General features: G+C 64.7%; 1 protein-coding gene across 1 annotated transcript in view; it reads right to left on the bottom strand.

The window, feature by feature from the left end:
• LOC308352521 (SCO-spondin-like) overlaps positions 1-16,200 on the bottom strand; it is a gene marked incomplete at both ends in the record, with an annotated part of 67,592 nt that overhangs the window by 40,230 nt on the left and 11,162 nt on the right. Inside the window, 33 exons of the mRNA XM_080818762.1 lie at positions 606-770; positions 1,105-1,278; positions 2,253-2,344; positions 2,511-2,636; positions 2,720-2,849; positions 2,990-3,112; positions 3,232-3,411; positions 4,180-4,344; positions 4,429-4,611; positions 5,374-5,517; positions 5,783-5,899; positions 6,651-6,729; positions 6,837-6,894; positions 7,393-7,582; positions 7,677-7,846; positions 8,254-8,407; positions 8,491-8,635; positions 9,237-9,334; positions 9,432-9,617; positions 9,931-10,071; positions 11,099-11,153; positions 11,294-11,447; positions 12,070-12,220; positions 12,316-12,498; positions 12,588-12,728; positions 12,842-12,994; positions 13,118-13,349; positions 13,439-13,530; positions 14,293-14,529; positions 14,916-15,137; positions 15,351-15,584; positions 15,782-15,951; positions 16,049-16,142. Of these exons, the coding sequence (XP_080674888.1) occupies positions 606-770; positions 1,105-1,278; positions 2,253-2,344; positions 2,511-2,636; positions 2,720-2,849; positions 2,990-3,112; positions 3,232-3,411; positions 4,180-4,344; positions 4,429-4,611; positions 5,374-5,517; positions 5,783-5,899; positions 6,651-6,729; positions 6,837-6,894; positions 7,393-7,582; positions 7,677-7,846; positions 8,254-8,407; positions 8,491-8,635; positions 9,237-9,334; positions 9,432-9,617; positions 9,931-10,071; positions 11,099-11,153; positions 11,294-11,447; positions 12,070-12,220; positions 12,316-12,498; positions 12,588-12,728; positions 12,842-12,994; positions 13,118-13,349; positions 13,439-13,530; positions 14,293-14,529; positions 14,916-15,137; positions 15,351-15,584; positions 15,782-15,951; positions 16,049-16,142 (4,938 nt within the window). The remainder of the gene's footprint in view (positions 1-605; positions 771-1,104; positions 1,279-2,252; positions 2,345-2,510; positions 2,637-2,719; positions 2,850-2,989; positions 3,113-3,231; positions 3,412-4,179; positions 4,345-4,428; positions 4,612-5,373; positions 5,518-5,782; positions 5,900-6,650; positions 6,730-6,836; positions 6,895-7,392; positions 7,583-7,676; positions 7,847-8,253; positions 8,408-8,490; positions 8,636-9,236; positions 9,335-9,431; positions 9,618-9,930; positions 10,072-11,098; positions 11,154-11,293; positions 11,448-12,069; positions 12,221-12,315; positions 12,499-12,587; positions 12,729-12,841; positions 12,995-13,117; positions 13,350-13,438; positions 13,531-14,292; positions 14,530-14,915; positions 15,138-15,350; positions 15,585-15,781; positions 15,952-16,048; positions 16,143-16,200) is intronic.

Below are 16,200 nucleotides of genomic sequence, written 5' to 3'. Positions count from 1 at the left end.
TCCTTTTCTTTTTTTTTTTTTTTATTTGCTAAGATTTATTTTTATTTGCAGGGGGTGGGGGCCAGAGAGGGAGAGAGAGAGAGTCTTCAGTAGACTCCGTGCTAAGCTCAGAGCCTGACACAGGGCTCGATCCCAGGGCCCGAAACCAAGAGTGGGACGGACGCTCAACTCACGACGCCACCCAGGCTCCCCCAACACAAATGTCCTTGAAAGCAGAGCAGTCCCTGGGCCAGGATGGGGCTCAATGGAGAAAGGTGAGGGAGACAGGGCCAGGGGCTTCTAAAGACAGGCCGGCTCTGCTTCTCAAAATTCCCGCAGTGAGTGGTTCTGTGTTTCGGAGCCACAGGCCTGGGAAGGAGACCTTGGGCAGGGAGGGGCATAGAGCCTGAGCCCTGGGCCACAGCCCACGCCTGGTGCCCAGAGTACAGGAGCCAGAGGAGGGAGACGAGGAAGTTCGGCAGCCCGTTAGCTCAGGGTATGGCCTGTCCTTGGAGCCGGAGGGCAGGGTTGTGGGAAGGTGGGGTGAAGAGAGGTCTGCATCCCCGAGGGCTTGACTGGGCGTGGCTGGTAGAGAAGCGCAGGGAGGAGGGGGGAGAGGCTGGCACCTGCGCAGGGCTGGGTGTTGCAATCCCTGGTCTGGCTGTGAGGTCCCTGGCACTCGGGGTCGCCGGGAGTGGAACTGGAGCAGCTGCGCCCACGTATCTGGACGCCTCCGTCACAGGGGGCCGAGCAGGCGGACCACGGAGCCCACGGACCCCAGGCGCTTGGCACTGTCAGGAAGAGCCCAGTGCACCACGGTGGGCGCTGGCGAAGGTGTGGGCGGGGGGGGGCGCGCAGGTGGCCGGGCTGTGCCGTGTGCAGGATCTTAACTGCAGCTTCCGCTGCGTCCCCACCCCGGGCCGGCCCAAACGTCCCTTCAGGGGAGGCCCACCCTGTCAGTCACAGGCTGGGGGCGGAGGAGAAGCTTCGGGACAACAGGTCTGCTCTAGTACCTGTGCCCCCCACGCCCCAGGTGCTTAGAACCTGCCCAAGGGGTCATTCTTCCCCTTTGCTCCTCATCCCATCCTGGTGCCCCGGCCACTCCCGGGACAGAGGGGGACATACCTGGGCACACAGGGGGGCTGCAGGGCTCCTCCTGGGTGGCCTCTCCTGGGCAGGACGTGTTCCCGGAGCTGGGGCAGAGCCGGGAACGACTGCGCCAACCAGGGCCTCCTCCCACGGTGAGGCAGCTCTGGGAGCAGGAGGACCAGGGTGCCCAGGAGGTCCAGCCCAGCAGCTCTGTGGGGGGGGGGGGGAAGGGCAGGCCTTCCACACAGGGGTCCTGGCAGGGCTGGGAGGCTTGGGAGGCTGGGTCGGGTCTGAGAAGCTGTGGGGGCCAGGGAAGGACTCGTGGAGACGGGGAGTGCCTCTCTGGGCTCAGGCGTGGTCTCTGCCCCTCTCGGACCCCCAGCCCCGGGCCCAGGTCTCACTGGCAAAGCACAGCCACCTGCTTAGCCAAGCTCCAGCTCAGGCCTCCTCCAGCTGTGGGCCCAGCTGCACCTCATGTCCCCTACCCACCCTCACATCTTCCCCCAGATCTAGCCTTCCAGAGTCTTCTGAACACCTGTCCTTCACTCAGCTTCAACGCTGGGAACCCAAGCCCCCGCAGACACCTGTCAGTCGGACAGCACGCTCCACTGGCCCCTTCCTCCCACCCCTGCTGGAAGAGCCTGGCCCACACCCACGGACCCGTGCCCGCACCCCGACTCCTCTTCTCACCTCCGCCCCCCACCCGCCCCGCCTGCTCTGCAGTGTCTGCTGCACCTGTTCTGCCGGAGGGGACCCCGGGAGAGAGTCTGGGCTCCTTCATCTGGTGTCTGTGTTCTGATTGCCACCCTGCCCCCGCCCCAGCCTCACAGGCTCGGCCAGAGGAGCAGCTTCACCCCTGCTTTCAAACACCCTGCTCCCCCAAGACCAGCCTGCTTATGGCACCTGGGCTGTCTGTGTGGGAGGAGGATGCTGCCTGGGCCCCACCCTCTGTCTGGTCCCTGACAAGGCCCCTGGCACCAAGGCTCCTTCCAGGGCTGCCTCTGAGGCCAGAAGGCCGCACTGACCACCATGCAGGTGACCAGAGGCCCTGGAGATCATGCTGTGTTCCTAGGGCGGCAATTGGGTGGAGGGAGGCAAGCCCGGCGGGGGGGGGGGCGGGGGCGGTGGTGGTTCAGGGGGGAGGCGGGAAGCAGGCTCCTGCATCCTGGCTCCTGTCCCCGTACCTGTCCTGCACTCCACGTGGCAGGCCTGCAGCTCCTGTCTGTCGCCGTCACACGGGGCACCCCCGGAAGCCGCCGGAGGGTTGGAAGGGGATCTGGGGGGAGAGGCACGCTGACCGTCCCCGCTCCTCTCCGTGCCCGCACTCCTGTCTTCCTTGTTCACCTGTCCTCCAGCCACCACCCTCCCTCTACCACCTCCTCCCCTTCCTCCTCCCATACTCCTCCCTCCCCCGCCCCCACCAATAGCTCCATCCTGCGCACCTGAACCTGGCCCTCACTCCAGAACCACAGGAGCGGTCACAGGGACCCCAGGAGGACCAGGCTGACCAGCCGCAGGGCACGGGGCAGCCCCCGGGTTCACACAGCAGGGCCCCGTTCTCACACGCGCTGCAGGGGAGGAGCAGGCAGAGGAGGTCGGGACTGGCCGGCGGCCTGACCCAGGTCGTCCCCGGCACAGCAGACACCCTCACCAGCGGCTGCAGTTGTCCAGGAGGAAGGGCGCCCCCGGCTGCTTCAGCTCTTCACCCACGAGGCAAGGGCACTCGGAGAGCGGCAGGCAGCGAGCATCATGGAGGAGCAGCCCAGGGGGGCAGCGGCATCCTGGGGTGTAGCCAGGAGGGCGCTCAGCCCCAAGAAGGGGGGAATGGGGAGGGGAGGCTGGAGATGGAGGGCCTCCGAGCACCCCATGCTCCTCCTGAGGGCCCTGCCCGCCCCATTCCTGCTTGCTGGGTGTGCCTCACCCTCCAGACAGGGCCCACTGCAACTTCTGTTGGCCTCAGGGTCCCAGCAGGAGGGCGGACACGGTGGCACCAGCCCCTTCCGGCACAGCTCAGCGCTAACATGCACTCGGCCCAGCCCGCAGCCTGGCGGGAGATGGACGCTAGGTGGGGTGCGTATCATAGGAGGCCCAGTGACCTTCCCAACAGCCCCACCCCCGCGGGACCCCACCCTCGGGTGCCCCTGCCCAGCCCGGCTCCCTTACCTGCATCCCCTGGGCAGGGCTGCAGGGCGCAGGGTGCCCCCTCGTGCGAGGCCCCGGGGCAGGGGGCACCACCATTCTTGGGCGGGGGGTCCACACAACTCCTCTGGCGACTCCGATGGCCACCCCCACAGGAGACGCTGCAGGGCCCCCAGGCCCCCCAGGCAGTCCACGCCCCAGCCACTGTGTGGGAAGAAAGAACGGGGGGGGCGGGTGGACCAGGTCAGCCCAGGGAGACACGGATGGCGCCGGAGAGAGCAAGTGGCACAGCATAGATGAGCCTGGACAATGGCCAGCTGGGTGGCCTGGGGCAGCCCCCGGGGACGCCACAGCTTCCTCCCCTGTCCCGGGAAACCTCCCCTAGGTGGGCAGACCGAAGCAAAGAGCTCTAGCCGCCTCGCAGGATAAAGGATCTGGTCGCAGGGAAAGAGCCGCGGGGACAGTAGGAATTCAGGAGCAGGGCACCTCTTGGTGGCAGCAGACAGAAACCAGCTTAGGAGCCCAGGTGCGGCGGCTCACAAGATCCCCCCACCCCGCCACCCCATGCAGGAAGCCCCTCTCTTCAACGCAGACGCAAGGTGGGTGCTACTCCCTCAGGTCGACAGAACAGAAGGGCTCCAGGTCCTGGGCCCAGCCTAGTAACACCCTCACTCCGAAGCGGGACGGGCTCTGCGGCTCCAGTTCCCACACTCGAGGTTAAGGACGCGTCCAGAACCACTCAAGCAGGAAAAGGGCCAAGGGCAGGGCCAGGGGCAGGCTTCCCGACTGGCCTTCTGGAGGCACGAGGCTGGGACATCCGAAGGGGCTGCTCTCCTAGAGCCCCGGAGAGGAGCCTGGACCTGGGGTCCCCATGAGGGCAAGGGCATCCCCCTGTGTGGGTCTTGGAGGGGAGACCAAGGCAGGTGTCCCGCGCCCCCCAGAGGTTCCGGAGGAGGCCTGGGTGCTGGTTACCTGGGCAGGCCTGCACGAAGCAGGGCTGGCTGCGGAGCCTGTCGGATGGGCAGCTGCCCCCAGGCAGGGGAGGCCGCAGCAGGTCCCGGCGCTGGAAGGCGAGGCCCGGCCCACAGGTGCGGCTGCAGCCGCTCCAGCCAGACCAGGGCGCCAGCCCACAGTCCACTGTAGTGGGGGGGGGGGCGGAGACTCAGAGGAGGCTCACGCAGGGGCAGGGCCCTCCGTGGTGTCCCCCGGCCAGGCACGTACCACAGCCGTCCTCGTCCGAGCTGTCCTGGCAGTCTGGCCGCAGGTCACAGCGCCGCTCGGCCGGCAGGCACTCCCCACTACCGCAGCTCAGCTGGCTCGGGGAGCAGGGGGCTCGCGAGGCCAGCAGCCCGGCCAGGGCCATGGTGGGCACCGTGAAGGGTCCAGGGCTCGCCGCCCACGGGGCTGGCGGAAGGGGGCCACGTGAGTGACTCCTGACCCGGTGATAAACTGAGCCCCTTCCACCTCAGGCCAAGAACACAGCAGCTCGTTGGCCAGAGGTCGTGCCTCCTGAGGCTTCCGGAGCCCCGCGAGCCCCGCGCAGCCTTCTCGCTGCTCTGCGTGGGTGAGATGGGGGGGGGGGGCGCTGTGCTTGCTACAGGCCCTCACACAGCCACTGCTTGTTAATGGCTCTGCGTATCCAGAGAGAGGGTGTCTGGAAGAACAGCTCCTTCCCTTGGAGACCCTCTTCTTCAATGGGTGCTCCTAGGGGTGCTCCTTCCCTGATTGCGAGACTCGGTTTTGAGCACAGCGATCCACTTTGGATGGGTGGATGGACAGATGGACGGACGGACGGATGAGGAATGAAGGGGAATGAGTGCATGTTGGAAGGCTAGAGAATGAGCGGGTGAGGGGGTGGGTGGGTGGATATTTGGATGGTAGATGGGTGGATGGATGGGTAGTTAGAGGAATCCCCTCAAAGATCAGACACGGTTTATGAAACAGGCTGGGGCCGGAAACCGTCCCAATTCTCCTCTTGACCACCCCCAAAGACACACACATTCCTGGCTGTTTCTTCTCACTCTCTTCTACCCCCCGCCTCTCACAGTTCCTTCCCAGATGAGCTTGGAATAGGAGGCAGAGAATTCCCCAAACCTAAAGCCCTCTGGCCACTGTCACCCCCATGACTTCAAACCCTCCAGGGTGCCCTGAGGGCCCCCCGCTTACCACAGTGCCTCTCGTCAGAGCCGTCCAGACAGTCCTCCCTGCCATCACACAGCTGTCCCTGCTCCACGCAGCCCAGCACCTCACAGGGCACCTGGCCTGGGCTGCACCTCGCAGGTGGGAAGGGCTCCGGGGCGATGCTCTGGCCTGTGGGCACCACCGCAGCCGGCTGACGGGACACCTGCCCACCGCATCCTCCCTCCTCCCGATGTCTGGTGTGCCCCGCTTCCTCCCTCTCTCAGGACCATGGAAAAGTCGTGAGCTGTTTCAGGAGGTGTGGTCCAAGTCCTTCCATAACCCTGACCTCAAGCTGTGCCATCTTGAGTCAAGTGGCTAACCCCCCGGGGGTTTCTCCAACAGGAATGTTGTTGGGATGCACGAGCTGAGCAAGCAGAAGGCCACAGAATCTTACCAGCAGGGGCCACTGGGGTCACCTGGGATGTGGGGGTGGTGGTCACGGTCTGCACAGGCTCCCCAGGACTCAAGTAAGGAGGCTCGGAGGCTGAGGCCCGAGTCACTGGCCCCTTCCCTGCGGGTGCAGGACGAGGAGGGGTGAGGCCTGCCAGCTCCCCTCCTGCGACATGAAGCAGACCCAGGCTCTCGAAGTAGGACTCCGTAGTCCAAGGAGCACAAGAGGGTTTGCACGAAAGTAGAAAAGCGCTTAGGTTGGAGCTGAGATGTGTCCCCGCCTCTCAAGGAGACACACGGGGCCGCTTCCAAGTCAAAGGGACAGTACGGTGTTTAAGGCCCTGCACCTGACGACTTCCTGGCAGTGACAGTGGAAAGGGGTTTGAGGCTTCTTTGCTGACAAGAGATTGTTAAAAGACAGCCGTTTTTCTAGAAGCAGATTTAGAACCATATTAGAATTCATCCCACAGCCTGCGTATTAGGGACGCAAGGGATGGTACAAGTTGCTTCATCTGCGTTTTCACAGAAGAACGGCTCACCCCTTACCCCGCCTCGCTCTGCGACACCTGTCCTCGGGCTAAGGAGCAGGTGACAGACCGGGCAGCCACCCCGGAAGGCCTGTACGTGACCAGCCGGGAGCTCCTTCCTCACCCAGTTTAGGACCACACTGACTTGGTGAGCCCCTCCTCCCTGTCATTTGCTGCCATCAAGCCCTTCCGAAAGGGGTGCCTGGCCGCATTCGTGGGCGAGCGGAGGGCGCGCGGGCAGCATTCCGCTGCCCCAGGGAGAGCTGTCCCAGCCAGGGGCCTGGGGAAGGCAGCCATGCTGCAGGGCCCAGGTTTGGCCCTGGGAGCCAGCCCGGAGCGTCCAACCCTGGAATCCAGGAGGGTGGGCAGGGCAGGATTTGGCCAAGGCGTCCGTGGTGACCAGGTCTTCCTCCTGGAGGCAACCCTGCTCCACGGAGCGGTGTCAGGGGTCAACAGGAGACTGACTGCTGAGATGTAACGCTCGCTCCCCCTGGGGCCTGGGGACAGGGGGCCTGGAATTTGTGCACCTACCTGTGTGGGGTATGGGTGACCCTCGCAAGGGATGCCAGCGTTCAGCCTCTGCCAGAGCCTGTAAAGGGAGAGGGTTCAGTCACCCATGCAGCCTGGGCCCCAAGGGCAGTTCTGCCTGGTGACTAGGTGACTAGGCACCCACTTATTCCCACTGGAGTGCTCCTTGGCCCCCCAGACCCTCCCCTGTCCCCAAAGTGCAGGGTAGAGTTAGGGAGCGGAGCCCCACTGCCCTGCACACCTCTGGGCTGGACACCCCAGGTACTGGGAGCTCAGGGGCTCTTCTCACTGCCCTGCCAAGGATTCTGCTTCAGCTCCTGTGCCCCCCCCCCCAAGCCCCTGTCTTCCCCCAGCACCCACACATGTGGGCTTCGGTGCCACGATCACTCTCCCCTCTGGGTTCCTGACCGGGGTCTTCTTCAAGGGGCTCCACATTACAGAACTCCCTCGTCTTTCAAGCCTTTTCCAGGAATCCTCGGGGGACCCCGGGGACAATCAGGGCTCTTCCCAGCTCTGAGCGCCTGAGGCTCTGGAGCCAGGCCGGCGGGCGTAACTTCACCAGCCAGCGGTGAAGACCTCTCCGATCGCCCCAGCTTCTCCAGCACAGGCCTCTGCCCTGTGCTTCTCGGCCGCTCCGGCCTCCAGCTCCCCGTCCAGTACCGGGCTGGCCCCCAGAAGGCTCCCGGGCGGAGGCCGACTCCGGCCGACCGGGGATGCACAGGGAAGCACAGGGCAGAGAGGGAGGAGGACTGCGGGGCAAGCGGACACGGCTGCTGAGGCCCCAGGGCCGGGGCTCCCCGTGTCCCGCACCCCGCACTGCTGGGCCTGCTGCTCCCCACTCACCTCCGTGGGCTGGGGGGGCAGCGGTCCGGGCTGGGTGGAAGCGGTCGGGGCTGGGGTCGTGGCTGCGGACCAGACTCTGAGAAGACAAATCACTGAGGGACTCCAGGGGCTCTCCGGACTCAGAGCTCCCGCCCCCTCCCCGCCACCAGGCAGGGCGCTCAGTGTCCTCTCTGGGCGGGCCCAGAGCAGGGCAGGGCTGGGGCACTCCAGCAGGGCACTGCCCGCTAAGATGAGACACAGGGGACACCATCCCAGTGGTCTTCAGCGTATTAACGCCCCTGGAGGGCTCGCAAAGCAGATTTCTGTTACAGGCTCGAGGGTCTGTTTCAGTAGCCCTGAGCTGGGGCCTGAGAACCTTCGTTGCTCGTGACTTCTGGGGGACGCTGCTGCTGCTGGGCTGGGGCCACATTTTGAGAACCGCTAACCTCCAGACTCTAGGGAAAGGGCCTAGCATCCGAGAATCCCGTGGTGGGAAGGGGCCTCCAGGCATGGGCACCTCCGGGCTGAAGGCGGTGCAGGGCATCTCCCACAGGCCGGTTCCTCCACGGATAAGCTGGGCAGCAGGGCACCCCCATACCTGCCAGTGGCGGTGGGCAGGGGCGTGCAGCCCTCCTCGTCGGAGCCATCCTCACAGTCCTTCACCCCGTTGCACAGCTCCCCCCGCGGGGCACACTCAGCACCTGCACAGCGGTGCCCACCTCCTGGGCAGGGGGGTGCCTCCAGCGGGGACACTGGTGGGAGGGCATGGCTGAGGGCTCCCGTCTGTCCCGCCCCCTGCACCCGCCCACCCCCAGCCCACGGGTACCTGGCGCACAGCCCAGCAGCTCCACCCGTGGGGAGATGCTGTGGTTGGCGTCACGATGGCCGATGTGGGGCCACACCCGGACATGCTGTGCCTGCACCATCTGGCCGAAAGTCCGCACTGTGGGGGCCCCGTCGTCCGAGTTCCTAGCAAAAAGCTGTAGGGACAGGGGTGCACCAGGCCTGAGCTGGCCTTCTCTCTGGACCACTGCCCTGACTCCACCGAGTGGCCCCACCCAGTTCAAGCCCCCCCAAACTTCCAGGCATGAAGAGCTCATGCTCTCCTGGCATGAATCATCAGGCTCTCTCAAGACTGCGGGTTCTGGCCCAGGTGCCCCGAGGGTGGGGACCAGGCTGTGTCCATTCATGTGTCCCCAGAGAAACAGAGAATTCAGAGTAAATACGTGGTTATAGACTCGTTCCTCCTGCTTCGTGAGGCTTGTCTCCCCAGGGAGGATACAAACCTCATAAGGTCAGGGCTGTGCGCCCTCAGTTCCTGACGCGGTCCCTGAGATCCTCAGTGAACTTGATGTTACCCTACTCCCCTCCCCCCACAGAGCTTTGCACAGCTGCCCTGCAGCTCAGCCACTGCAATGGCTGTGACACCCTCCTGACAGCCCCTTCTACCGACAGGTGTTCAACAGGCCTCTAAGGCAGGAATGCCCCTCGGGGACACTGGAAGGCCCTCGGGAACAAGGACGGTGGGACCCACAAAGAGGCATGGTGGGTCCCTGGCCCAGGAGCCTCGGGTAGCCCTACCTTGGCTGGGGACAGGAGATCAGTATAGTTGTGCCAGTGTAGACCATCGCTGCTGAACTGGAGGAAGGCGGAGGACGCTGCCCCCTGCACCATGATGCCTGGGGGGTGGGGCAGCGGGCCGAGCTGAAAGAGCGAGCCCCGCCCCCAGCCCACCATCACCACCCATTCCCCCAGCCCCGCCCCCACCACACTGACCAGTGAGGTTCCTAGGCCGCTGCAGGTTGAGCTGCAGGAAAGGGGGGCGGGTGTGCCCCTGAGTGCTCCGACCCTGAGAGCCAGGCCCCTCGGTGGGAGCCCCCAGAAGGGCAGCCTGGGTGGGGGGCTCCAGCTTCAGGCTTCCCTCGGGAAGTCGGGCCAGGCCCAGCGAAGAATAGCAGGGGTCTGGGTGCAGAGGAGAGAGGGGCCGGATGGAGCCGGAGAAGGGCAGAGGGTGGCAGGACCCTGCCAGGGGTACAATCAGGAAGTCCCAAGAGGAGATGAGGGAGGCCAAGGGCCCCATGTTGACCCTGACCCGGGATGGAAGGGAGGTCCAGAAAGGGCAGAGTCAGCTTGAGCCAGGATGACTTCCGGATCCTTAGGATAACCGTCCTCCCATGGCAGGTGGGGGTAAATCCCAGGGAGCCTGCCTCCCTCCCGGCTGGGCTACCCCTGGGTCATATCCACTCTCCGCTCCACGACAGCAAGTGGCCCTCACCTCCAGGCGGAGGCAGAACGTAGGTGACCAAAGGGGGTCCGATCTGGGCACTGAGGGCTGGAGAGGGGGCAGGAGTGGCCAGGAGGTGGACCGTCTGGTTCTCACCTATGTAGGGAAACTCAGGGTTCAGGAAGGAGAGACCTGCAGATAGGCTCACAACAGCCCCTGGCCTGGCACCCACTCCCTCCCCAGTTCTTGGAGCACTTTCTCTCAAGACTTCCCAAGAGCTCCCAGAACAACCTCCCAGCTGGGAAAGGCCTGTCCTCCTTCCCTTCGAGTGAGCTGGGGTTTTCTACTTTCACCGAATATTTAGAGAACGTAGAATAAGACCACCAGTCTAAAACCACTTCAGGACCAGGACCAAGCAGCTGCAGTTCCCAATACAGGGCTATTGCTGCTAATAGAGGACCTTCCTGGGCACTATAAATGGGTATCTTTGGGTGGAAGCAGGAGTTGGAGTCTAACTCTCACTTGCCAACTAACTTGTGCAGTGAACAACCTGTACAACTGTGTATACTGACTCTCCTCTAACCTCAGCTGCCTGTAGGTACAGTTTACATACACAGAATCTGGACCCATAAATGCATTAGTTTTCAAGCCTTTGTGTTTTCCTGTTCCATTTGCTTGTTTGTTTAAGATTTTACTTATTTCTTTGAGAGAGATAGAGATAACGACAGAGAACAGGAGCCGAGAGGAGAGGGAGAAGCAGGGTCCCCACTGAGCAGGGAGCCTGACGTGGGGCCAGGACCCTGGGATCATAACCTGAGCCAGAGGCAGATGTTCAGCCAACTGGGTTCGCCAACCCAGGTGCCCCTTCCAGTTTCATTTGTAACTCAGTTTCCAAGTAAAAATACTCTTGAAAAAGTTCAGCTTCGTCTTACTTGCTCTTAGGGGAAAGAGAAGGGACCAGACCTGGCCCAGCAGAACCAGAGAAAAGAAAGCCCCCAGAGGACAGAGGAGGCAGAGATGGAGACCTGACCTTAGGAGGGCAGAGACAAGCCCTTCCCACCCAGACTGCCCCTTCCTTCCCTAGCATCAAGGACCCAGGCTCTCACCACCCAGGCCACGGGGGTAGCCATGGACCCCTGACTCTGGGGCTCCCACTGAGCACCTGCCATCCTCCTACCCTCAGAGCACGGCAGGTCTGCCATTCCCCAGACCCACTCACCAGGCGGGGCGCAGTGGCAACAGGAGCCTCCCACTCCCTCCACCAGGACCCAGTCCTGCAGACACAAGAGTCGGGCTGGACGTGCCGAGCTGGCCACCCGCCAACCTCTGACCCAGTCTATCAGCTGCCCACAGCCCTGGCCTCTGCACGCTGCCCTTTCCCGGCACCAACCCCCCGCCTCCTCTGTCCCCTCACCTGGGGGCAGCTGCCCAGTGGGCAGTAGGGGGAGCAGCGCACGGTGCCGTTGTGCAGACACTGGCACACTCTGCAGGGGCCCTCTCGCCAGCGCTCCCCCACGGTGCGGGCCTGGCCCTGCTGCTCACAGCCCGTGCAGGGCTCCGTCCAGCACCTGGAAGAAGGGCTGCCGCTTGCCCGCCCAGGGGGCTCCCCCAGGCCACCAGCCTGTCCTGATTTACCTAGAGTGGGTGGCTTCCCAGGACTCGGGACTTCCAGTGATAGGCTCAGGAAAGCCCTGGGTCAACTGGGATGCGTAGTCTCCCTGTTACCCGGATGCCACCCCTGCCCATGAGAAACTGCAGCTGGCCCCGGAGAGAGGTGTGGGAGCAGATTGTGCCAAAACCCTGGCCTGTGGAGCCCATTTCAGAGGGGGCTGGGCAGGCAGATATGGCTACACCCCTGCAACCCCTCCCACCGAGCTCGCTACCTTCCGAGGCACAGCCGTGCAGACCAGAGGACCCATACCTGCCCCTAGATTTCTGGGCTCCCCGCATCCCCCTTTCAGATTTGGAGGGCATAAACTGATGCAGGAGAAGGCCAGGGGTTCCCCAAAACTGTGCTGGGAGTCCTGGTGTTGAGATTAACAGGGCTCAGAGTTGGGGGGGCTCCTCATCTAGGCTCTGTGTTGCATATGGAAGCATCACAGGTGAGAGAGAGCCCCCAGCAGCTCCCTAACTGGGAGTCAGAAGTGAGGGGTAAAGGTCCCTGCAGGTCCCCGGGGGGGGTGCCCGTACCTGCGGGCCTTGCGGTGGATGCCCCGGCACTGGCGACCTTGTCCGGAGGGACGGGGGTTGTTGGGGCTCCGGAAGGACCACTGAATGTTCTGGGTCCCACAGGGGCCCAAGCACTCAGCCCAGGGGGACCAGGAGGACCAGCCACAGTTCACTGAGGGAGGACCAAGAGTCAGGGGCCGGAGGAGAGCTGGGGTCCAGCTGGGTGGCCTGGGAGGGGACAAGGGCCCCCCAAGGGCGGGGCCTCACCGGAGCAGGCTGGGTCCGGCCGACAGCGCTGGGGCCGTCCGTCTTGGCAGGTGCAGAGTTGACAGTTGGCCCTGATGCGCTGTCCGGGCCGGTACCAGGTGTCGTCCAGCAGGCAGGGGCACTGCTGGGGCCCCACACACCGACCCTCACTGTCCAGCACCTGGCCGGCAGGGCACCAGCAGCCTAGGGGAGGCGTGGGGTGAGGCTTCCCTGCAGACAGCTCCGCCTCTGCAGACACCCCTGCTGCCCCCTGGGCCCCAAGTCCCCGTTACCGGGGCTGCTGCAGGGCCGGGTAGCCGCGCATGCGGCCTGAGCAGAGAGTTCATCACAAGTCAGAGGGCAGGGGGCACAGGGCCAGAACACCAGCTGCCCGGAGCAGGTGGCATTGGGACAGCCGGCCTGAGGGCACGGCCCTGAGAGAAAATCAGAACCAGAGTCTGAGCAAGGTGAGTCCCCTGCAGACGCAAGCCCCCCACAGCCAAGCCCCCCACACCCTCCTCCCAGCTGGGCCCTCCTTTGCACTCACTGCTCTGGCGGGTGGTGGGAGAGTCCCCAGGCAGCATGGCACAGGTCCTGCCCCCATTCCGGGGGGGGTGGCACTGTCGCTGACGGGTCACAGTGCCCATGCACGGCTCAGTGCACAGGGACCAGGGAGACCAGGGGGTCCATTCGCCATCCACTGCGAGCAGGAGGGGCAGGACAGATTGGGGTTTGATGGGGGTAGGAGGCCGGGCTGGGAGCCCAGTGGTCTTCCTCTCTCTTGCTCTTGCTGGCCCCCCCCAGGCACCCCCAGGCCCCTCACCTGGGCAGGCAGCCGTGAAGCAGGCCTGAGTCTGGTGCTCCGGGCCTGGGCAGTGCTGCAGCACCGGGAGACCAGGGGGGGAGCAGCGGCGGCTCCGGCCCTGCACCCCGGGCCCACATGTCCGGCTGCACGGCCCCCATGAGTTCCAGGGACCCCAGGCCCCACAGCCCTGCTCTTCTGGGGAAGGCCCTAGCTCCCCCACCGATTCACAGTCAGGCTGCCCGTCACACACCTGGGGAAGGGAAAGGAGCAAGGGTCCTTTCGAGCCCAGTGTCACGATGGCTCTGCCTCCTGTACCACCCACTCCCCTCCCCCACTCACCAGCTGGAAACTGATGCAGAGGCCATCAGGGCAGGAGTATTCCGGGCAGGGAGCCCTGGTCTCGTTGGGGCCTCCTGGGGCTGTCATCCCCTCTGAGGGGAAGGGAAGAGAAAAGAAATCAGGCCAGGAGCCAGACGGCCCACCCCCCCAACCAGCCTTGGCCTCCATCAGGGGCCTGGTGTCCCTACCACAGCCCAGCTCCTGCTCGCCCCGGGAACAGTCAGAGATCCCATCACAGAGCTGCTAGGGGTTCAGGCACAGCCAAACCACAGTGGGGGGTGTGGAGAGTGTCCCATTGAGCCCCTGCACCTGCCACCCTCTGTCTGCACAAGGACTGGCAGAGGGGACAAAATGCCCCCAGAAGGGGAGGGCAAGCAGGAGGCAGAGATAACACTGTACCTGAAACTAGCTCAAAAACACCTTTGGGGGGGGGTGGAGGGAGGGTGGGTGTCCAGGAGGAGCAGGCAGACGTGGGAAGGAGTGGGGGCCTGTGGACAGCCGCCCCCTCCTCCCGGGGACAGGAAGGGCTGATCTGCAGGGGCACAGAGGGAACTCCCGGCCGGTGGGGTGGGGCTGGAGGGGTCACCCTCCAAACGGGCCCCCTTCCTGGCTGCGGAGCCAGGACCCATTCTCATCCCTTCTTGCCCAAATGTGGGCAAAGACAAAAGTCCCCTTCTTCTCTCCGCTGGGCCTGGGTGGGAGGGCAACAGTCTTCAAAGAGAATTTCGTGAAAAAGATCAAAGGCTCTGATGCCGCAGACCTAAGTGGCTGTCCCCCGGGGCCGCCGCGGCGCGGCTGGGGGCGGGGGTGGGGAGAGACGGGCACCGCCCGCCGCGCGCCAGCCGGGCTCTCACCGCAGGCGTCGGGGCCCTCGTCCGAGCCGTCGGGGCAGTGCGGCACGCCGTCGCACAGCTGTGCGGGGGACACGCAGTGCCGGCCGCGGGCGCAGGGCGCGTGGTGCAGGGCGCAGGGCCAGCCGCAGCCGTGCTCGTCGCTGCCGTCGGCGCAGTCCTCCTCGCGGTCGCAGCGCCAGCCCCGGGGCGCACACTCGCCGCTGCCGCACCGGAATTCGAGGGGGCCGCAGGGTGGCGCTGCGGGGGCACCGGCGCTAGACCTGGCGGGGTGAGGGGCTCCGGCCTGCCAGGCCCCTTCTCTGCGCCCAGACTTCCCGCACTTCCAGCCTCTCCCCAAGTCCAGGCGCTCCCGCATTTCACACCCCACCCCACTGGTTTCCCAAAAGGTCTCCCCTCGCCCAGGAATTCCCTGCGCCACCCCCAAACCCCTCACGTCAGTGGGAGCACCTCGCATGTCAGGAAGTAAGGTCGGGACTCTTCCAGGCCCTCTCAAACCCCTTTCAGGAGGCTGGTCGTGCCAGCTCCTCACCCCACCACCTGCCCCAATACCTCCCTCTGAGATGCTCCCCCCAACCCTCTTCCCCAGGACTCCAGCTCTCCCCCTTTCCCTCCAGGACACTCACCAGGGCTGGCGCTGGCCGGGGGAGTTGGGGCAATCCCCCCAAAGCCAGGGGAAGGGCCAGGCAGAGTGCCAGCTGGGGGCGTGGGCAGCGAAGGGAAGGGGCAGTGCCCAGGTCCCTCGTCCGCTCCATCTGGGCAGTCCCAGATTCCGTCACACAGCAGGATGGCCCCCACGCACGTGCCATCAACACAGGATAGCTCCCCGGGAGTGCAGTTCAGCGGCCCTGCAGCCAGAAAAGAGAGGAAGTTGGTCCCAGGGCCCTGCCCCTTAAGCTTGCTGTTTGGGGTGCCCCTATTCCCACATCTCCAGGTGCCAGCTTCTTAGCAGGAACCTGAATTTCAGGGGAAGGAGGGGCATCAGGAAGCTTGGGGCTCGCAAGACAGGCCTTGTGGGAGGGGGCGCCTGGTGGACTGGAGGGCTGAACTAGACCACCCACCCAGACAGGCCTCCTCGTCAGCAGCATCCGGACAGTCGGGATGCCCGTCACAGAGCAGGGCCAGGGGCAGGCAGCGCCCGTCAGTGCAAGCCAGTGAGCCACGGGGGCAAGGGCAGCTCTGCTCATCCGTCCCGTCTCCACAGTCATCCCGCCCGTCACAGCGCAGGGCCAGGGGCAGGCAGTGGCCGGAGCTGCAAGACATCTGGCCCTCCCCACAGCCTGGCGTGGCACAGCCTGGCATGGGGCAAGCAGGCAGGGTCAGGATGACAAAGGTCCTAGAGGAGCCACACTCCTCCGCCGACCCCGGAAAGACCAGACCAGCCCTGCCCACCACCTGCTCCCACTGGCAGCGGCTAAGGACACGTTTTAGTGACACGTGCGAGGACTGACCTGTCAATCAGCCACTGCCCCACATGGGCAAGGACACTCACCCTCCTCGTCTGAGCCATCGCCACAGTCATCCTGGTTGTCACAAAGCCACCTGTGGGGCACACAGTGCCCACTCTCGCGGCATGGGGCCTCTCCCTCCACACAGCCGGGCTCTGGCTCCTCACAGAGGGAACTGTCGCTCCCACAAAGCCACTGGCTTTCCTTGCATGTGCTGAGCACACAGCGAGCCGGGATCAGTCACAGAGCTGGGCTTTGCCAGCCTGGGGTCAGGGGACTCTCCAGAACCACCCCCCCCAACACACACTCACCAGTTCCCACAGTCCTTCTGCAGCACAGTCCCCGGTGGGAAGAAGCTGCCCCCGGACTCACAGGGGCAGGAAGCTGGCTCTAAGCAGACTCCTCCTGGGGTTACAAAGGGCAGGACTGAAGCAAAAGGGGCACAGCAGGGGCGCCTGGGTAG

Source organism: Martes martes, assembly GCF_963455335.1.
Source record: "Martes martes genome assembly, chromosome: 11".
Classification (NCBI taxonomy): domain Eukaryota; kingdom Metazoa; phylum Chordata; class Mammalia; order Carnivora; family Mustelidae; genus Martes; species Martes martes.
Note: the sequence above shows the minus strand (reverse complement) of the source record. Positions and strands in the feature narration are given on the sequence as shown.